This window comes from Meles meles, chromosome 7 (assembly GCF_922984935.1).
Source record: "Meles meles chromosome 7, mMelMel3.1 paternal haplotype, whole genome shotgun sequence".
Taxonomy (NCBI): domain Eukaryota; kingdom Metazoa; phylum Chordata; class Mammalia; order Carnivora; family Mustelidae; genus Meles; species Meles meles.
This window is the reverse complement of record NC_060072.1, coordinates 25,653,097-25,675,459: the sequence shown is the minus strand read 5'-3', so window position 1 is coordinate 25,675,459 and position 22,363 is coordinate 25,653,097. Positions and strand designations below refer to the sequence as shown.

Here is a 22,363-nt window from a genome sequence, read left to right as displayed (position 1 = left end):
TCTGTAACTATAAAACTTTTTAAATCGAATCTGTTGATAAAAAGAACTTAAGGTATTCATGATGTTATAAATTTTTTTAGTGACTTCTGCCTGTTGATAAAGTAACTTCTTATAAATCCCATCCACTTTTTACCTTAGGTGTTTCTAAAAATAATATAAATGATACAATTAGAAGAATAACAGAATCTATCAGGATATAAAGGGAAAATTTTGTATTTTATGAATTAGTTCTTCAATCCTAAAAGGAATTTTCTTCGATCAGGTTTTCATCACAAAAGAGAGAATTCAATTTTAAGTGGGAACTCCACCAAAAAGTCTCCAAAGGCAAACTTCAGGGTTTGTTGGAATTGTGTTCAATCACAGGAACCAGCAGTGAAAATATCTACATCATCACAGGCACACAGCGAGTATACGCCTTAAGTCTTCGAAAAATATATAACTAGCAAAAATTAAAATGATGTGAAGTTAATCTAGACAACTGACTGACTTCTAGTGTTAAAGCAGACAGTGGGGATAAAACGATCTGTTACATGAAGGAAGATACAGATGACAACCAAGGAGGCAACTGTCAAAGACGCAGCCATAATACTGACTTCTTGATCTGGCAGCTTCTTGTTGCCTAGGCAGCGTGGTCTTGGAAAGTGCTGCTACCATGAAGAGGCTTTTGATTTGGCAGTTTCCTAACCATGCAGAAGCAGTGGGTCTCTTAGAAGCCAGTTCTGCAGCACCTCTAAGTGGTTATTCTTGGAAACCTGAACTGGAGCTGTATCTTCAGCCTTCCCAACAATTCTGTGAATTCTCTATACCCTTTATGAAACCCCTTCCTGGACAAACTAACCAGAGTGGATCTTATTAATTGAAACTAACAACTCCCTCCCCCCAAATATATGGATGTGAGGGTGCGTGAGAAAGAGTACTGTGGCATATAGGAAAGGGCAGTCACCACAGATAATCTGCACAGCACATAATCTTATGCAACTTTTCCTGTGGACCAGGTAGGACATAAAGTCTTAACATCATTTATACTTATGACATGCTTTTTAATTCTTTCAAGTGTAAGATGAAAAGACACTCTAAAGTTATTTACCTGGAGATGTTGTGCAGACAGATCAGGAGTTGTAAAAAATAATTGATTAACACCTGCTGCATCTGGAGTAGTGAGGAAAACTTTCCCTGGAGTGGAATCTTGCCTGGCCAGAATGACTTTGCTTGGGGTGGAGCCATCATGATTTGTCAGAATGAACTGCTTGCCTTGTGTGTTATGATCAAGTGCCGTCACGATCTGGATTTTCTGGCCAGTTTGCTGCTCGGTAACAATCTAACACAATCATGTCAAATTAGTAATCAATTCAACTTATATTTTTTTTCTTTTTCCTCTAAGGGCACAATTTTCTCCTACTTTCAGACAAAACTAGGAAAGCATACCATTACATATATAGTCAATACAATAATACATACATACCTTTTAAACTAGCAATTCTACTCCCACAAAATCCCATCCTATAGAAAAACAAATGTGCAAATAAAGGTACAATAGTAAAAACATTTGGACCTCACTATTTTGATTCCTTCCTTCCCCTTCCCTCCCATCTTCCATTTAGAAAAATGTTTACTGGGTGCATTCCATTTGCCAAGCATTGTGTGTTCTGGGCCCTAGAATATAGCAATAAACAAAACAAAACCTTTGTTCTCATAAAGCTTTTATTTTAGTGAGGAAAGGCAGATAAAAAACAAGTGAATAATATTGCCAGATGGAATCAAGTGCTACAAAAAAAAAAAAAATAATAAAGCAGGGTAGAGCTGGTGAGAGTCACTGATGGAACAAAAGCCATGAGGAGATGGCTTTTGCACAGACTTGAGTGACGCAGCAGACCAAAGCTTAGGGCTAGCTGGAGGAAGTTCATCCTCTACCTGGGATATAGATAGAGGCCATGGGGCAGGAAGAGTGTGTCTCACATATGTGAGGCAAGAGGCACTTCAAGAGAGCTATGTGGCAGAAGGGATTATGGTAAAAGATGGGATCTGAGTGCCAGCAGGAGCCACATGGTACAGGGCTCTGTGAGGACTACAAAATCTGGATTTCCTCCTGTATGAAATGAAGATCCACTGGAAGATCACAGAGTGGCAAGATCTTTTTCAAAAAGTGTAATTCTAGATTTAGTTTCATAGACTAGCCTGTGATGTTCAAGAGAAGCATTAAGGGAGACCAGAAAGAATGCTACTGCTCACACACTGGCAGTATCTGGGAATTACATATGGGCAGAGATGCCAGCAGGGTACAGGATAGTGGCCATGCTAGAAGAGAAAAATGATTGGATTTGGGATAGTTTATGAAGGGATATGTGACAAGATACGCTGATGGACTAGATACGGAATATAAGGAGAGAAAAGTCAAGGATGACTACCAAATTTTGCTCTGAGCAACTGGGAGGGCAGGATTGCTATCTACTGAGTTGGAGGAGCCTGGGGAAGAGCAAATTCATGAATAAAGAGAACTGGCCCAGTGCTGAGGGCTTTTGTTGTTGTTGAGCAAATATTTTACAGAGTAAACTCATTATGCTAATTTAATCCCTTGGTTCAAATTCAAAATTGCAAAGTTGGTTTGTTTCCAACTTTTTTCCATTTCCCTAAAATTTCCCTAAAATTATTTTCAAAATTATTTTCTATGCAAAATTTACAACAAAGTTCTGAATTACTAGTTGGTTTTTGTCTAGAGTAGAACTGTAACGATTACAGCTGCTGCTAATTTGAGTTTTCTTTGTTGACCCCTGTTGCCAGCATGTCCTCCTTTTCTGGGTGTACTTTTCACTGCTGTCAATCTTATTTTACATAGGTTATCTCCACCACCATCTTCCCTAACAATTTTCCATTTTACCTTTAAGATGCAAATTTGAATCAGTTCATAACAAATTTTACCATGTAACTCTTAAGCTGTTGTAGGCTTCACTTCACTGTGGATTATTTCTATCACTAATCTAACCGTGAAGTAAACACAATTCTAGTGGCTAACAAACTTATTTCCTAGAGAAGAGCTTTAGGTGCATGCAACGTGTGGTAGTTCTTTGACAGCACATTCAAACTTGACAATGGTAGCTTCTTAAAGGCTAGCTGCAATGTGAAATCAGAAACTATACTAAAATCCACTGATCTATGCTGCCATTTGAATGAATCCTTCACTTGTCAGTGATTTTGTAATATCACACTGGCCCACTGAATGACGTACACCTTTTATATATTGAGATGTTTCATCATACCATATCATTACATGGCAGGGAGCCCCTGGAAAAATAAAGGGAAAATAACATTTCAGTATTATTATGAAAATGGTTTTGACCTTGCTGACTCTCTGAAAAGAGTCACTAGATGACACTTTGAAAACCTCTGGATTACGGTACCTCTTACCAAGGAATAGGGCACAATTCTTCCAGGTCTCATTACCCTTCCACAACTCTTCATTAGCTGTTTTTCTTTTGCACTCCCATAACACTCCATACAGTCATCTATTATAGCTCTTACCACTGTATCCTAACTGTGGGATGATTTGACTATTTCCCACTATATTTAAAGCTACCTTAAAGTTGAGAGTATCTTTTATTTCTGTACCTTCAGAACCTAGCATATACATTTGATTTATTTACTTAAAAAAAATTTTTTTTTAAAGATTTTATTTATTTACTTGACAGAGATCACAAGTAGGCAGAGAGGAAGGCAGGGGTGGGGGGGGGGGGGACAGGCTCCCCGCAGAGCAGAGAGCCTGATGTGGGGCTCTATCCCAAGACCCTGGAATTATGACCTGAGCCAAAGGCAGCTTTAACCCACTGAGCCACCCAGGCACCCCTATTTACTTACTTTAAAAAAATTTTTATTTATTTGAGAGAGAGAGAGAGCACATGTGAGAACACAAGTAGTAGAGAGGGAGAAGCAGGTTGCCCATCAAGCAGGGAGCCTGATGTGGGGCTTGATCCCAGGATCCTGGGATCATACCCTGGGCCGGAGGTAGACGCTTAACTGACTGAGCCACCAGGGCACCCGTATACATTTGATTTAAATAGGTTTGATGGATCTGCAAATGAACTCTAAATCAAACATACCTCTCCCATCTGTTGTTCAATAATTTGATGTGCAATTTCTTCTATGGTTGCCATGTTCTAATTGCCAAAACGTCCTGCCAGAATAAAAAGATGCCTTTTCACAATTATACTCGTGAAACATATTTATGAAGAATTTACAAATGAAAACACATGATAGCTAAGATTTATTTCAAAATGATCCAGTTGGGGTAGGCGGGGGAAGGATGGAATAAACAAAACAAGACTGGCCATGCACTGACAATTACTGAAAACTGGTGAAGTTTATATAGGTGTTCATGAATTTATTCTTTTATGTATTTTGAAAAGATCTATTTAAAAAAATGATTCAAGATCAAACAATTTTACTTTTCAAAGACTAGGCTGAAAAGCAGTGGCTTCATCCTCTCTGGAACCAACTGAGGAAACAGAGCTGCTCCCTAGGCCTGTGTCCTCTGGGCTGCCACCCCCATGAATTGCAGGGAAGGCAGTAAGATTTCTGACAATTCTGTATCAGCAGAAATGTTGCCAGCTTGGACTGAAGGGGACGTAGATTGGATGAAATGGAGAAAAACCGCTGGACTTGTGTGATTCTTCTAGATGGGCCAGTAGAGCTATTCAGTTTCAAACATTTGTTATCCTTCCAGGAAGGGGAGAAAGATTCAAAGATGGGTCACAGGCCCAACTAAGCCATCCAGGTGCCCCTTTATTATTATTATTTTAAGATTGATTTATTATTTGAGAGAGAGTGTGCCCATGCGTGGGGGGAGGGGCAGGGGGAGAGAATTTTCAAGCAGGTTCCCTGCTGAGCACCAAGCACAAAGCATCATGCAGGGCTCGATGCCACAACTCATGAGATCATGACCTGAGCTAAAACCAGAGTCCAACTAAGTGAGCCACCCAGGTGCCTCTAATGTTTATTATTTTCATCAACATTCTGTTCATGAAGCTATCTGTGTATCTCTAAGATAACAGAAGCTTTTCTACTGTTCTCTTTTCTTTCTGGATCCTCACCCAAATTGCTTTTGGCATCTCTATTTCTACCAACAATCTCTTCAAGGCAATGTAGGCTTTTTGTAGCATGCATCTCAAAACTCTGCCAGCCTCTATTTGTCTCCCAGTTCCAAATTTTTAGCCATTTGTTACAGCAGCACCCTACTTCCCAGTACCAAAAATCTGTATTGGTTTGCTGGGGCTGACATAACAAAGGCTAACGGGACTACTTCTGGCTAGATAATTCAAACAATAAAAATTAATTTTCTCACAAGGGCGCTGGGGTGGCTCAGTTGGTTGAGCGACTGACTCTTCGTTTCTGCTCAGGCGTGATCTCAGAGTCATGAGAGAGCACCATGCTCAGCTCAGAGTCTCCTGGAGATTCATTCCCTCTGCCCCTATCTCCCTACTCCCCCCCACCTGAGCTCACATGCACTCTTTGAAATAAATAAGTCTTTAAAAATTAAAATTTTCTGGCAATTTTGGAGGCTAGAACTCTGAGACAAGCTGTCAGAAGGGTTGGTTTCTGAGACCTATCTCCTTTGCTTGTAGACGGCTGCCTTCTCTTTGTCTCTTCATATCTTCCCTCTCTTTGCGCCTGTGTTGTAATCTCTTTTAATAGGGATAACAGTCATATTGGATTGGGGCCTAACCTAATGACCTAATTTTAACTCAATTACCTCTTTAAAGGTCTCACGGTCAAATACAGTCACACTCTGAGATACTGGGGGCCAGGACTTCAATATGAATTTTAGGGAGAGTGGGGGAATATTCAGCCCATAACACTTAGGCACGAACCTAATAAGAAACACACATGATATATGTAAGGAAAGCTTTAAAATGCTACCTACAGAGAAGAAAAACTACCTGACAGAACACCAAAGAAAATAATTATAGCGACTACCTCTAGGGAGAACTGGAAGTTTGGGAACAGGGCCAGAATACAGACTTACTTTTCACTGAGTAAGTGTCTGTTTCTTTAAAATTTTACCTACAAGTATTACCACACATAAAAAATTAATTGTAAGTAGAAAACAAAAACCCAGTTTAAAGCAACCTTTTCCAGAAATCCTAAATCAATGGTGTTATCAGCACATTAGAACCAAACAAGCTACTTCATAATGAAAAATTAGGTAGATAAACCATTTACATATATTATTAATGTTTGATTACTTTAAAAGTGCATGAATAGAAAGGACTGAAGTTAAATCTCAGTACTATTAAATGAGCAAACAATTACACTAAACCAACTATCATTTTAGCAGAAGAGACCAAAGAGCATGAGGGTATTATGTGTGATGCACATATGTGCATGGTATATATACTCGTCTAGGTTCATACTAATTGTGTACTTTGTCATCAGCAATGCTACAGGTAATACAATGCTAAAGGATTTGAACGTTAATATTCTTGGAACAGTATTTCTGAGTACCGAATTTAGGGATATTTGATTTTTTTGTTTTTTGTTTTTTGGCTTCTGAAGAAAAGAGCAGGAAATGACAATGAATTCATAACTTTTGGAGTCACAAACTCTAAGCTTAGAGAATCTAACCACCCTCTTCAGAAAAACATACACAAGCATGTATTTGGTAGACTCCATTTTGTGGTCCAATACATCAATTTTCTACTTCTCTCTACTTATTTCAGGGGGAGAGGGGCACAGGGAGAGGTAGTGAAAATCTTAAGTAGGCTCCATGCCCAGCACAGAGCCCAATGTGGAGCTCAATCTTCCAATTCTGAGATTATGACCTGAGCTGAAAACAAGAGTCAGATGCTTAACTGACTGAGCCACCCAGGCACTCCATTCTATTTCTTTATATATAAACCTTCTGCATTACTGCAGTAGTCTAGGGCTCTTATCTCATATTGTTTTATAGATCCATATAATTCAAACTGGTTAGCAGAAGAATGCTTAGGGAAAGTTTTTGAGATACTTACCTCAATGAGCATATACCTCATTTGTATTGAATGAAACAGAAATGAGAGGAAATTAGGGAACAGATTTGACCAGAAAGGTGGACTAAGAACAATTTTTCCCTTTGGACCCCTCTCCAACCACACATACATAGGTATGGTGCGTATGTTGCAGTATCAAACTACTTACCTTCTCCTACTTGTAAAGCCTGTTATGTGTCTGTAAAGCCTGTTAGGTTATCTGTCAGCTTATTAACTTAAGATTCAAGTCTAGAAAGGCACAGACACAATGATATAAAGTCAAATCTATAATCTCAATTTTATTATTATTTTTCTCATTAAACTATCAAGGAATACAATACATTTTTATATGTAAATAGATCCGTAAAATAACTCAAATACATCATATAATCTTGTTCATTAAAATTTTTTTCCATTTGCAAAAAGGAGGCAAACTATCTAATCACAAATTATGGGGTACCTGGGTGGCTCAGTTGGTTAAGCGTCTGACTCCTGATTTTGGCTCAGGTCACAATCTCATGATTGTGAGATGGAGCCTGGTGTTGGCGCCATACTGGGCATGGAGCCTGCCTAAGATTCTCTCTCTCCCGCTGCCTGCCACCCCCCCCCCAACTCCTCCTGTGCTCTCTCTCACTCTAAAACAATAAATAAATTACAAATCGTATCTCAATGTATTACGTTTTACTAAAATTTAGAAATTCGCAGAGGATGGCATTATTCACTCACTGTGATAAGTGAAAGTTTTAGCAAGGGGGAAATGCTAAAAATTCGTAAGAATGAAATAGGTTATTTGGCATAAAATTAGGCATTTATGATAATGGATTTAGTCACTTTGCTTTAGTCACTAAAAGCTCAACTATGGCTAGTTTAAGCAGAAAGGGAGGGGGTGGGGAAAATAGGATACATGATGCTAGGACCCAAGCAGAGCTGACCTTCTGGGAAAACTGGAACTTGGGCTTGTGATGCTGTGAGGAATCTCCTTATCTCTATTTTCTTTCTTTCTCTCTTTCTTTTTCCCTTCCTTCCTTCCTTTCTTCCCTCCTTTCCTTTTCCTCCCTCCCTCCCTTCCTTCCTTCTTTCCTATTATCTCTATTCTTATTCTCCCTATGTGGCTTATTTTCTGCTTTGTAATAAAGCACCAGGAAAGGAAAAGTAGTCTTCTCTAATCACAATTTTAAAATGTTGGTTAAGATTCTGATTGACTCAGCTTAGGTTACATGCTTATCTTTGGAATTAATCACAATGCAGGCCAGGAAGAGGGAAAGGAAGGTTAATATGATAGTAGGATTGGCAACTTCCATTTTTGGAAGGTCTATTTACCAAAAGATGGAAGACTAGCATAGACATGGCTACTGATATAATTATTATGAGGCAGGCGACCACTTCAATTTGTTTCTACTACTGATAGACAGAATTCTTCAACCAGAAGTCCACTGAACACTAAGCTACTCAAAAAGCTTACTTCAGCACTGACTCTAATCTTCTGTTGCCAGATGGAGAAATCCTCAAAAAAAGAAGGGTAAAAAACCTTTTTAAATATTCTATAAGAATTCTCCTTTTGGCTACTTCCAGATCAAGGTCCTTCTAATTTCTTGCTCCATGAGTTTAGTAAAAGACAAATTTAGTTTTATAGCCATACTGTTTTAAACAACCTCCACAGTTTAAGAGAATTCACAAAATAAATTAATTTTGTTGCACTTTTTTCTAAACATACCAAATTTTTTTTTTGTTTTAAGATGGTAAAAAGGCACAAGGAGTGAGGACAATGCAGCCTTTTAATCCTCAACATAAAAACCTGAAACCTGGAACCTTAAGGACTGGAAGTTATTAGACTTTCTCATGAAACAAAAAGATTATTACCCTGATATACTGATAAACAGAATCATTCTGATGAGGAGACACTACTGACTGTAGAAAAGAATCAAATTAGTTTTGGGTTACCAGTTCAGATTTTATTCCCAGCTTCTAAGTTAAAAAATGAGGAAGCTCATGAAGTGGAATTCAGTAACAGGGTAGAGAGATACAGTTTCTACAGAAAATTAAATTAATGTTAAGCAAAGTAAGTCAACTGGAGAAAGACAATAATCATATGATCTCACTGATAGGTGGAATTACGAAATAAGGCAAAGGATCATAGGGGAAGAGAGGAAAAAATGAAACAAGAGGAAAACTGAGAGGGAGACAGATTCTTAATCATAGGAAACAAACTGAGGGTTACCGGAGAGGTGGGGCTTGGAGGGATGGGGTAACTGGGTAACGGACCTTGGGAAGGGTATGTGTTGTAATGAGCACTCCTGGGTATTATATAAGACTGATGATGGGGCGCCTGAGTGGCTCAGTGGACTAAGCCACTGCCTTCGGCTTAGGTCATGATCTCAGGGTCCTGGGATCGAGCCCCACATCGGGCTCTCTGCTCAGCGGGGAGCCTGCTTCCTCCTCTTTGCCTGCCTCTCTGCCTACTTGTGATCTCTGTCTGTCAAATAAATAAATAAAATCTTAAAAAAAAAAAAAAAGACTGATGAATCACAGACCTGTACCCCTGAAACAAATAATACATTATGTGTTAATTGGATTTAAATTAAAAAAAAAGAAAATTAAATTTAAAAGATATCATTATTCTCTCTTTTTTTTTTTTTTTTTTTTTTAAAGATTTTATTTGACAGAGAGAAATCACAAGAGAGGCAGGCAGAGAGAGAGGAAGGGAAGCAGGCTCTCCGCTGAGCAGAGAGCCCGATGCGGGACTCGATCCCAGGACCCTGAGATCATGACCTGAGCCGAAGGCAGCGGCTTAACCCACTGAGCCACCCAGGCGCCCCTCATTATTCTCTTTTTAAAGGAATCATTCATTATTCTTAATGAAGACAATAAAATACTTCAAAATAGGCAAATAAGCATGAAACTATTTATCTTGTATTTATATGTATACATATACATATACACAGCTCAAGGACAGTTCTAATGTTGCAGGCCTCTGAACAAGGCTTATTTTCTCCCTCACCAAAATCACTTCCTCTGAGATTCTTTTCAATCAGTTATACCATAGTTTCTAATGACGTTACCATTGTCATTCATTAGCTATGCTCTAAAACCATTATTCATTGAAAATTTTGACACTGAGTATTGTCCCTTTCCTGCCACAAACATAGATGACTTCAGTGACCATGGACAATCCAACCTACAACCAATTTAGTTCCAAATTTCTTGACTTAAAAATCCAGTAATACTCACCTAATTGCAACTATAATATTTTGCTGCCAAACTGCTCTAACATATGTATTTAATATTATTTTACCTCTTAATAATCTTCAAGGCCTTCCTTTTCTCTAAAGGATTTGAGGTGTCATTTGTTAAACCTTATATTCTAGCCATACACACTGCTTGTAATTCCTTGAATTTACCATGTTTCTCATGCTTCCCTGTCTTTGCTAATGGCTTCTCCTTCTACCATGAACACAGAATCACCAGATCAGTATGTTTTCTAAGATGAAATTTAACTCCAAAAATCAGACAAAACAAGCATTCTTCACATATTGATGGAAGTCTAAATTGCTATAACCTTCTTAGAAAAGTTAATGTGTCAAAGTGCATGAAGAGTCTGAAAAATGTTAAGTGACCTAATAATTCATTCACTATTCTACTCAACAAATACTTCTTGAGTGCTTCCTATGGGCCAGGCATTCTTCTGTGTTAGGGATACAGCAGACAGTATTAAAACAAACTCTGGGGGCACCTGGGTGTCTCAGTGGGTTAAGCCTCTGCCCTCAGCTCAGGTCATGATCTCAGGGTCCTGGGATCGAGCCCCACATCAGGCTTCCTGCTCAGCAGGGAGCCACTTCCCTCTCTTTCTGCCTGCCTCTCTGCCTACTTGTGATCTCTGTCTGTCAAATAAATAAGTAAAATCTTTAAAACAAACAAACAAACAAACAAACTCTGCCTTGTGAAGTTTCTACTTTGGTGAGGTTCGACAGACAACAAACAAATATATGACACCAATAAATGGTGAAAAGTGGAATGGAGAAAATTAGAGCAGGGACTAGTGAAAAAAATGCTTGGGACAGGGAAGAAAATGCATTTTTTTTTTTAAAGTAATAGGCCAGAGATGGCCTTTGTGAGAAGGTGACATCTTAGCAAAGACAAAGAACAAAGATTTGTACAAAAAATTTTTTTCATTAAATTAATATATGAGGAAAATGTTTAATGACAAAGAGAAAATGCTAATGAAACTAAATGCAAAGATCAAGAAACAAAATTTTATTTAAACGATTTTAACTACGCAAAACACACAAGAACTAAAAACAAATATTCTCAAATGTGAAGTGACTTTTCTAGGTGAGAGTTATAGGATACTTATTTTTTCCTTTCTGCTTTTTGAATGGGTATGTACAGTTGTAATCAGAAAGTAAGCATTCCGTCATCTTTAGCCTACCGTATCTTCTACAACACCCTGTCCTTCGCATAGATGACCCATCTCTAAAAGACTTCTAAGGAAAACAACTGTAGTTTTCAATGAACCTCTACTACTTAACAGTGCTTAGTATTCACATCTAACTTCAGTAAGCATTTACTGGAACATATTTACCAGGCACTGTGAGATTTTGGGACTTGACAGTGAACAAGGCAGAAAAGATCTCTGTTCTATAGGGCTGATATTTTAATGAGAAAACAGATTTTTAAAAATTACCATGTGCTGGGGCGCCTGGGTGGCTCAGTGGATCAAGCCGCTGCCTTCGGCTCAGGTCATGATCTCAGGGTCCTGGGATTGAGCCCCGCATTGGGCTCTCTGCTCTGCAGGGAGCCTGCTTCCTCCTCTCTCTGCCTGCCTCTCTGCCTACCTGTGATCTCTCTCTCTGTCAAATAAATAAATAAAATCTTTAAAAAAAAAAATTACCATGTGCTAAAAGTTATGAAGCACACTAGGAAGGAGTGATAAAGAGAAAAACAGTGAAACGGTCAAAGTTTATATGGGTAGTAGTGTCTTAGACCTCAAGTCAATCTCTTTCTACTACTTACTAAATATATGACACAAATGAAATGGATTCAATATAATCTATTTCAAACAGTTATAAAAATTCAATGCCAGTGAAAATATCTATACCAATGGTTAAGTTTCTTTATAGGTAAGAGGTATTTCCTGAAAGCTGAATGAACAAAGTGCTCAAAAAACGAACAAAAGGAGTTCAGAACCACCACACTAGGAGGGAGGCTCTGGAAAAACTCTACACATGAGACATCTGAGTTAGGCGTTGAAGGTTAAGTATTTTCACTGGCCTGAGGGACAAAGCAAAAAACATGAGGATGCTGTCTTTACTGCTCTACAGCTAATTAACATTCAGAAAACAAAACAGTCCGACATTTTTGGTCCTGAGTTTTTTCAATTTGCCAAGATCTCTTTTCTGCTTCTCCACAGAAAAAAGAGAATATGAATGGTGCTGTCCTTTTTCTGCTCAGATTAAAAATTTTAAGTCCATGTTCTTGACATCAGAAACAACTCATTTTTCCATCAGCCACACTACCATCAACTGAATGTAGGCTGCTGTCATCCAAAACAGTATTTCGCAAACTTTGTGTTGTGAGCCACTTACGGATGGCAGAATTAATTCAGTAGGTCAGATTTTTTTTTTTTTTTAATGAAAATAGAAAAGAGTGCATCAGATATAGTGAGGGTAAGAATAGTCTCATTAAGACTTTATTTCAGTTTAATCTGTGTGAGTGTGCTGAGTCATGATGCAAAATGTATTTCCTGGGGCGCCTGGGTGGCTCAGTGGGTTAAGCCTCTGCCTTTGGCTCCAGTCATGATCTCAGGGTCCTGGGATCCAGCCCTGCATCCAGCTCTCTGCTCAGCAGGGAGCCTGCTTCCTCCTTCTCTCTGCCTGCCTGCCTTTCTGCCTACTTGTGATCTCTCTCCGTGTCAAATAAATAAATGAAAAATCTTAAAAAAAATAAAAAATAAAAGCAAAATGTATTTCCTTCTGGGGGATGCAAAATTTGAAAATATATAAATATGACACAAAAGAATGATTCTATTTTTTCCGTACAGTGGGTGAAATATCTCTTTGAAATTGATGGTAGTTAAGGTTTCTCTCACTAGAAAACACAAATTCACATTCATTCACACTACAAATGACAATATATGCTGAATTTCAAGGGATTCATAAAACCTCTCGCAGCCTTGAAGGTCTTCCAGTTAACCCTTCAGGTGAAATTTCAGCTACTATCGAGTTTCCGAAACATACATTTAATATATACGACTTTGTGCACATGCAAAGCCCCTATTAGGCAAGAACCATCTTTGTATATATTTGAAGCACCAAGAAGGCAAACCATTAGTGGTCTGCACCCCTGATCCTGCAACAGTATCTCAGGGCACTTACAGAATTGAAACATCCTTATTCTCTTGCTTCAGAGCCATCAATGTCTCTTTAGTGGCCAAAGGATAAAATTTCAATACTTCTCCTTTTATTTTTTTTTTTCAATATTTGTTAAGCCTCTGAAACATGCCTGCCACTGTGGACACAGAGTTTCTTTATAGTCTGACTTCATCTTCCTATTTTATCTCTTATAGGTCCCAAGAGGGGCCTCTCTTTGGGTCAAACTGGGATGTTCTTTATGCTTCAACATATCATTCTAAGCTCTTCTTCCCTCCCTTAAATTCCACCTGACTTTTAACACTCAGTGCAAATTTTTTAAAAATCCAATCCTTTGAGGTGAGTCCCCAGGGCTTTCATAAAAGATTTTAAGAAGTTGCAGAAGGTCCTATAAATCAGAAAAAAGGTAATTACATTTATATTTCTTTAGTCTTTTCTATTCCCCAAGGGCAGGAATTATACACTTTGTCTGGCAGAAACACAAACAAAATATCTTAGGAATGTCTGATGCCTTTGATTTGTGTCTTCCTCAAAACTCTTCCTAAAACACTGAAATGCTCCTACAAAGAGTATTAAATGTTACATTTATATGCGATCCACCCCCTCCCCTTTTTTTCTTACAAGAACAGAAACATCTGTCTTCTAGATCAACCCACTGGACATACAAGCAAAATTTCAAAACAATCATCGTGTACCATGCAACCATACAACGTTGTTCAAGAACGTCTAAATCGAAGGCCTACTGACAACACCCAGAGGAACAAAAACCCAAAAGGCTTTAATTTCCAGTCTTTTGGCTTCTCCTTTCATTTGTTTGTTTAAACAGGCCGACCTACTTAGTGAAGGTTATGAGACACCTTGGCAACATTTGTAACTCAGGAAACGATTATGTGCAGGAGTTGCAGGCAGAGTTTCTTAACAAAAGAACTACTGGAAGTTTAGACATGCCCAGGCCAGTGAGGACCCCGGGCCGTTCCATTTTTCCCAAAAGATACGGGTCCAAAGGCTGCGGCTGCTGTCGCCCTATTTGTCGCGCAAGTCAAGGGCGCTGCTCCGTCCGTCTTAGTAAGCAACCTCAGGACGGGACGGAGGCCTTGGCTCGCGGACGCTCGAGCCCGCAGCGCACCCCTGGAACCGGCCGCGACGCGCAGCTCTCCGAGGCGGGGGAAGCTGCGGCGGCGCCGAGACGGAAGCTTTTCCTGTAGGTGAAAGGTCAGAGGCGCCGCAGGAGGTGCCGGGGGAAAGGCTGCTGTGCGCGCCGTGCAGCTCGGCTGACTTGCCTCGCGCACCCCGCCACGCTCCGCGCCCCGCGCTCCGGCCCCGGCTACTGTCTCAGCCTCTCTCAGGAGCCCCGCACGTTCGGCCCCGCCACTCCGGCCACTCTGCTCGCTCCCAACCCAACCCGAGCAGCCTGCCGCCGCGCCGCCATACAGGCTGGCCCTGCCGGCCGCAGCCCGCAGGCTGTTGGGGGACCTGGGGGCGCATCCGTTGGCAGTTGGGAGAGACACCCCGCCTCCGGCCCAGACGCGGCCACCGCTGCTTTTCTCCCTCCTCGGCACTTCTTACCGGCGCTTCTCTGAGGAGCTACGTCCCGCGCCGGGCGTAGACCGGACAGTCCCGCTGTGGTGGCCGCTTGGGGTTCCGGGAAGGGACAGGTTGGAGAAAGCTCAAGGGGGTAGGGTAAAGAAAAGTGGGGGCAGGGAGCTTTCTGGGTTTGTGTATTTGGGGGGTCAGAGTTCGTGACCCCTCCCTCGGCTCTGGGTTACGTGCTCCCATCTGCGCCTGCGCATTACTGGTGGCGGAGCGGAGAGGAGGTCGTGACGTTCTCTGGGTGGAGGAATGAGAAAACCGAGCCTCTGAATGGCCGCTGCCCCCTACCGGCTGGGAGGGAAACTGCCCCGCTAAGAGCGGCCTTATCAAGGACTTAAGCCGCGCGCGCTTACTTAGTATCCCTTGTGCCAAAGGTGGTCGGTTGTTAAAGGAAGTTTTGAGACGTTTCACATTTGAGTAATAGTAGATAACCTCATCAGTTTGGGGTAGATTGGTTTCTAACTTGTGGAAAATTGGGCTCTGTTTTAGGGTATCTCTTACCTTAAAGTTCATTAGAGGAGTTAACAAGTTGGGGTGGATCCCAATAAAATATTTAAAATTCCCTTAAATAAAACAAGCTAGGGCAGAAGCCTCCACAGGCAACGATTTACTTACCAGCTCTTGTGGGTAAATACATATAGTGGCTAAATGGAGCAAGAATTATTATCACTTAGACTATAAACTTCTTGAAGGCTGGCTTTTTTGTCCCATGTATCCCCAAGCATACAGGACAATGCCTAGTGGTCTATAAAGATTCATGAAATGAAGAGGTTCATGAAATGAACATTATGACAGTAACCACCTGTGGCACAGAGATGTGGCTGGAAGAGCAGTCCTGCGTGCAAAGCACTGTGTGGTTTGGACTTTAATTTAAGATAAGGGGTCCTTGACATTTCTTTAGTATTGATCAGCACTAGAAAAGCAGTTCCAGATTCAGGCCAGAAACCCAAGTCCAGAAAAACAAAGTTGCACTGGGAAGGAGAACATCTCCTCTGTCCTTTCCCTCTGGAACTAGGCAACAGGACACAGAAAGGCGGCATGCAACAATCCCTAAAAGGGGGAATATGCTTTATGCCTCATTCTCTGAAAACCCCTCCATGTGGTTCATCTTTAAATATGTGACTCTAGAAAAATATATGACTTAAAAGACATCATCATACCAAAAAGTAGATACAGTAAATTTATTTTGTATAAATATAATACATATTGACATTATTTACATTACTATTTATAACGGATCTATATCTATATGGACAATAAGATACAAACTTTTGCCACTTTAAGTAAAAAATGTTTCTAGAAATTCATGTCATTTAAAAAAACAATACAGTATTTCAAGATTGGTTCTTAACATCCTATGACCAACTCATAGTAAAGAGAGTTGCCTCCTTTCATCTCCACCAAGGGAATTTGATACTGAGGCTTTTTGAAAATTTCCTCTACCTTTATTTAAAATTAAGTCCTACTAGAAATCATCTCTTTTCTTAAAAGGGAAAGTCATAGATAAGATTTTCCTTTAGGCACGTGCACCCCAATGTTTATAGCAGCAACGTCCACAATAGCCAGACTATGGAAAGAGCCTAGATATCCATCAACAGATGAATGGATAAAGAAGATGTGGTGTATATATATATACAATGGAATACTACTCAGCCATCAAAACCCCTGAAATCTTGCCATTTGCAACGACATGGATGGAACTAGAAGCTATTATGCTAAGCCAAATAAGTCAATCAGAGAAAGACAATTATCATATGATCTCACGGATATGAGGAATTTGAGAAACAAGACAGAGGATCATAGAGGAAGGGAGAGAAAAATGAAACAAGATGAAACCAGAGAGGGAGCAAAACCATGAAAGACTCTTTAACTATAGGAAACAAACTCAGGGTTGCTGGAGGGGAGGGGGGTTGGAAGGGATGGGGTGACTGGGGTATAGACATTAGGGAGCATATGTGCTATGGGAGTGTTGTGAATTAAGACTGATGAATCACAGGCCTGTACCCCTGAAACAAACAATACATTATATGTTAATTGAAAAAGAAAAGATTTTCCCTAAGAGAATATTAGATGCGGCACAGGCTCCAGAATATTTGTATATGGATGGCACTTAAAAAAAAATAAAAATCAGAAGGGTTCCATTTGGAGTAATTTAATTCACCTAATACTGAGTGTCCATAGCATGCAAGGTAGTCTGCCAGATACTGAAGAGTCGTCTCAGATTCTCAAGGACAGAATGTGATAGGCACCATAAGAAAGTGTGTTTCCTAGCTAGAGGCTATGGAGACATAGAGAAAGGAAAGACTAACTCCGGTTTGGAGGAGTAAGGGAGGAGGAATAGGAGAGAAAAGGAATAGGACCACCTATCACAGAAAGAAAAGTCTTGAATACATAGGCAGAAATGGGTTGGGAAGAGGGTGAGAACAAAGAAAGGTTGGGGTCGGTTTAGTTAGAGCGTGTGACACCTGAGGAAAAGTGTTCCATGCCAAGCCACTGGGAAGCCAATGGAGGCTGCAAAGAGCAGGGATGAAACCAGGTTGGAGCTATGCTTTATAAGATAGCTCTGGCAGTGTTTAAAATGAGACCATGCAATGGTGGCAATGGAATTAGAAGAAAAGTTATTCTAATCATTGAGAAGAGGTAAGTAACAAGGACTTGAGTCAGGCTCTGTGCAATAACAGGAATGAAGATGGACTGGGTATGAGAGCAACAGCAGAGGGTCTTAAGACTCAGAGGCAGATTCTGGAGCCTAAAATGGTGTTTTTCCATTACAGAGGAAAATAAACAGATCTGAAGGAACAGAAAGTGAAGTCATGTAAAGTTCAAAACGCTTAAGAAGGACTCATGTAGATATCCAACAGGTAGTTGCAAATATGGCCTTGCAGGATGGTGGAAAGAGCAGGTCTAAGATCTAAGTTGTAATGAGGGTATGGTGGTGGTGGGGGGTGATGGTGCTGTGTTTGAGTTGCAGATGACAAGAATCCTGTCCTTCTATGCATTTCAACAACTATTTTCTCTTAAAAGACACAGGAATTTTGTGAGAAACAGATACAGTATTTACCTTCAAGGCATATACGGTATAACAAGAGGAACAGGATTTACCTCTCTGGAAATCCTAATGACTACATTTGACTATAGTGGATCTCAAATTTCAAAAATGGGAGTACAATTCGATGCATACTTCAAGACAGATCAACATATGCTGTGATAACATTTACATTTTACCTAAATTACAAAATAGCAGGCTTTCCCTGCTTAACAAAACCACACTTTAAAGTTTTCTTCTAAACTTACTTGTTTCATTACTGCTTTATATTAAAGTTGCTTTGATGATCTTAATTTAAGGAACACTACTACATACTCAAAGAATCAAGCTTTTGGTTGAAAAGAGAACTAAGGATCTTGGGCAAAGGACAATAGGATCATACTGGGTGTACTAGAGAATGGGAAAAGAGGTTGGAGAGAGGTTCGGAAACGTCGGAAGATGCCGAAGATAACCTTATTTTTCTAGGACTCTGATGGATCTTCTACATTTACAGCTGTCACAGCTAAGGAGGAACCTAGATTGGGGACAGGGGGACATACTAAGAATGCCAGCCCTCCCCCAGTTTAAGCTGGAATCTTTTTTTTTTTTTAAAGACTTTATTTATTTGACAGAGAGAGAGCGCAAGTAGGCAGGGAGGCAGGCAGAGAGAGAGGGTGAAGCAAGCTCCCAGCTGAGCAGAGAGCCCGATTCAGGGCTCAATCCCAGGACCCTGAGATCATGACCTAAGCCGAAGGCAGAGGCTTTAACCCATTGAGCCACCCAGGCGCCCCTAAGCTGGCATTTCTTATCAAGGTTACTTTTACTGCCTTTTTGCTTAGCTTTACAACTTCTCTTCTTTCTCCTCCTTATGAATAAAAGGAGAAACCTGAAAAGGGTGTGATGGAACACATTCATCAGTGTAACAAATACAGTATTCTTGAGATCCTGGTACCGTGTATATTTTCTCATAGAATGTGCCTGGGTGGCTTAGTTGGTTAAGCTTCCAACTCTTGATTTTGGCTCAGGTCATGATCTCAGGGTCCTGAGATCAAGCCCCCTCTTCGGGGGGCAGGGGGGAATCTGAGCTCAGCAGGGAGCCTGCTTAAGATTCTCCCTCTCCCTCTGCCCCCCCAACCAAATGCACCCAATATCATTTTTTCCTCTAAAATGTTAGCTATCAAGAGATATATTTCTTAAAGTAGTTTTATAATAAACATATAGTTAGGTTTCTCAGTTGACATTAAATGAGCCAAGTTAAATAAATAATTGATCAGCTTTAATAAGTTATGAAGGACTGATAAGGGGGAAAAGGAAACGTAATACCATTCCACATTTGAAACATTTTTTTGGGGGGTGATGGTAATCTGATAGCTTCCTCAAAAGGCTACACATATTTATATTTTCAAAACCGTCCATGGGGTGAAGCCAATAGCCAGTACAATCATACATGTATTTTACGTATAATTAGAATTAATAGAAGTTTGTGCAGTGTTTTTTCTATTTAGATTTATGAATCGTTCTTGATTTAGCCAGCTCTTGGAAGACAAAATAGCCTGGCTGATATTTTTTTAGATTCTGAGGTTTAAGCCAAACCTTCCAGTCAGAAGGCTGAGAACTCATGAGGAGGGGGGCCTTGTCTTTGCAAAATGCTAGACCCAAAGAAGAAGGAAACACATTATAAGGGTATAACCTTGGTCTCCAAAAAAGGAGACACTAAAAGCTGCAAGGATTTTAACATGGAAGCCCTATTTATGCTCTCTTGATTAAAATTAGTGAGCTGCAAAGAAGTATTAGTTTTCCTACTGTGACAGAAAGACTGGGGAGATGCGATGTGAGGATTGTGGGTGAGGGTGCAACAGGGTTTAAAATGATCCCACAGCAAGAAACAGCCAGAAAAAAATGACAGCAGCCAATTCTAGATTGAGCTGAGATTCTGGTGCTGCAACAAACAACTTCAGAAAGGCACTCATTAATTCTCTTGGCAATGGTATCACACTGAATTAGGAAATACGTTATATAAAAGCAGAAAGGAAAATTTTTGTGCCCTTTTGTGAAATAGTCTATGGATGACCTTGCCTTTTAAGATAATTTATTTTAGCTTAAGCTCAGTCAATAAATGTATAGTATAAACATCAAGAATGACTGTAATCATAGTGTGAATTTCATTTTTCTTCTACTCATCAACAGTTTTATGTACGAAACAGTTCACATGTTAAATAGTAAGTGCACCAGAATTATGAATGTAAATCTTTCCTAATGAGGTGCATTTGGCAACTGGTTGAAGAAATAAAGGATTTGTTTTAATTACTAGGGAGGACATAACACAAAGTAGTATTAAATAACCTTTAGAAAATGAATAGAATTTCAGTTAACACTGGCTTAGAATATGTGCTTTTTTGGTATGGTAATTCCAGTTCATTTTTTAAAGCACAATATTATAGGGAATGGAAATTCTTTTTAGATGCAAACACCACCACTGACTTGGGTTCAGAACACTTACAACAGCAAAGGATATTGTGTAATATAATACTTGCAGTATTTTTTTTTAAATAATAATACATTTACGTTTGTGTTGAACTGGTAGCTTTAAAAAAAGGATTAAACTTAATATAAAGACTTGTGTTCCTCTGCAAATGAAAACAACCTCTTTCCTACTCATAGCTCAGTTCAATGACAATTTTCACATTCTATCCCTTTGCTCTAATTCCTTGATGATGTAGCATTATCTCATGCCAAAAGATGTACAACAGAAATAGTCTAGATAATTTACTGGAATTTCATTTCACAGTTACTGAGGTAGGAGTTGGCTGTGTGTTTTTCCATTAAAAGATACAAAAATTCGTCTAAGTTTATTGATTCAAAAACATACATTTTTTTCATCAGCAGTTTTATAGTAATTCCTAAACCAAACACTGCATAGAAATTTGCTCCTTGATGTGTGTTTTTTATTTACAAAGACTTAGCTCAAGTAAGAATGTTACAATGTAACACTACAAAACACACGAGAAATCTGTGTCACAAACAGTTAATACAGTATACAATATTAAGATTAAGTTTTCTGGTTTCGAAAGAAAAGGTACTTCAGAATTCAGTGTGAGTCTCAGAAATAATTCTGACCATTAAGTAAACATCAAAATTTTAATAAATAACATACACGAGAAAACAAACATTAAAAAAAATTACCTTATACCTAACAAAATAATTCACAATATTTGATGAAGATTTTGGTTGGCTTTATCTTGGCAGTGTTCATTTATATAAAATTATTGTACTGCATTTACTCCATTCTGATGAAATTCCACCCATTTGGAATCACAGAAGGGATGAAACCAGTATCGCTACAATATTGTGCCTTCCTGAAATGCTTCTATCCACCTATTGGTAAGAGAAAAGATTTGTAAAATGCAATCCTCCAATAGATGTTAAGACAATATAGATCACAGCTGTGCCTGCGGATCCACTCGCCTAGCAGTATATTTCAGAAGCTTCCTATACCAAATTAGAATTCTATGTATATGGAAACATCCTTTACTTAGTAATATGGCCAAAAATTTGGCCTGAAAATTGCATCTTTTATGTCCATGAGGTGTGAGGAAGAGGCCATTTCATGTAAAAGCTCTGTGAAGTCCTGATGATTCCATATGTTTGGTTTGGGAAATGAATACATTTGACAAGGCTTTTATTTCAATCCCCTTTCTGCTTTTAGAACATCAGCTTTATCTCTGTCTCCTCTCTTAACTCTCTGGGCATCCACAGTCCAGACCTGTTCTGATATTTTCAATGAAAGAGAATCTAACATCTGTTCTACTTCAGTTGATCAAAATTTTGCATGCAACAGGAAGTATATAAAAAAAATTGTTTCAGAGTTTCATAGAAGTCTTTCCAAAATTCATTAGTCTCAAAGTTTTATCTGACAATACCCACAGCTGAAATTATTCAGAAGAACTTGTACCTCCCTAGCGCTGTACTTGCTTCTGAACTTACTATGAACATTTGAAACCACTCAACTTAATTAGTAAACATAGCTTATAACAGATTTAGCTCAAATTTCAAGGATAGAATTTTCAAAAATTTAAATGCAAATGGCATAAATTATAATACATGTCTTTTAAAAAGCTAAAACTTTCCATTAAAATTAATACATTTTAACATCCTATAATTTGTAAAAACACCTCCATGATATTAGTGACTTCAAAGAGAAACTTACAATTTAGCCTGTATTAATTCTAAATTACAAGCAAGCAGATTTCCTTCACTCAACTACATTCAATTATATTGAAGATTTTTCTACTTTGTCAACTTAATGATATGAACAAAAGATATATATTCAAAAGGGAAAATTTTTGTTTGCTGATGAATACAGATAAAAATCATGAGAAATGTAATTC

General features: G+C 39.1%; 2 protein-coding genes across 6 annotated transcripts in view; both read right to left on the bottom strand.

The window, feature by feature from the left end:
* The window catches only part of NR2C1 (nuclear receptor subfamily 2 group C member 1), a 46,475-nt gene extending 31,036 nt beyond the window's left edge, over positions 1-15,439 (bottom strand). The window contains exons 1-4 of one of the 4 annotated variants that reach the window (XM_046012692.1): positions 14,927-15,438; positions 4,092-4,165; positions 3,255-3,279; positions 1,088-1,318 (exon numbers count right to left, since the gene is read on the bottom strand). In XM_046012692.1, coding sequence (XP_045868648.1) covers positions 1,088-1,318; positions 3,255-3,257 — 234 coding nt within the window. In that variant the 5' untranslated portion in view covers positions 3,258-3,279; positions 4,092-4,165; positions 14,927-15,438. Of the gene's footprint in view, positions 1-1,087; positions 1,319-3,254; positions 3,280-4,091; positions 4,166-11,676; positions 11,721-14,926 lie in introns of those variants that run through there. The other 3 variants (XM_046012690.1, XM_046012688.1, XM_046012689.1) reach the window with 3 other exon arrangements.
* Positions 15,440-16,766: 1,327 nt separating this feature from the next.
* FGD6 (FYVE, RhoGEF and PH domain containing 6) overlaps positions 16,767-22,363 on the bottom strand; it is a 117,952-nt gene continuing 112,355 nt past the window's right edge. For both annotated transcript variants that reach the window (XM_046011744.1, XM_046011745.1), the window contains exon 21: positions 16,767-21,350. In XM_046011744.1, the coding sequence (XP_045867700.1) occupies positions 21,314-21,350 (37 nt within the window). In that variant the 3' untranslated portion in view covers positions 16,767-21,313. The remainder of the gene's footprint in view (positions 21,351-22,363) is intronic.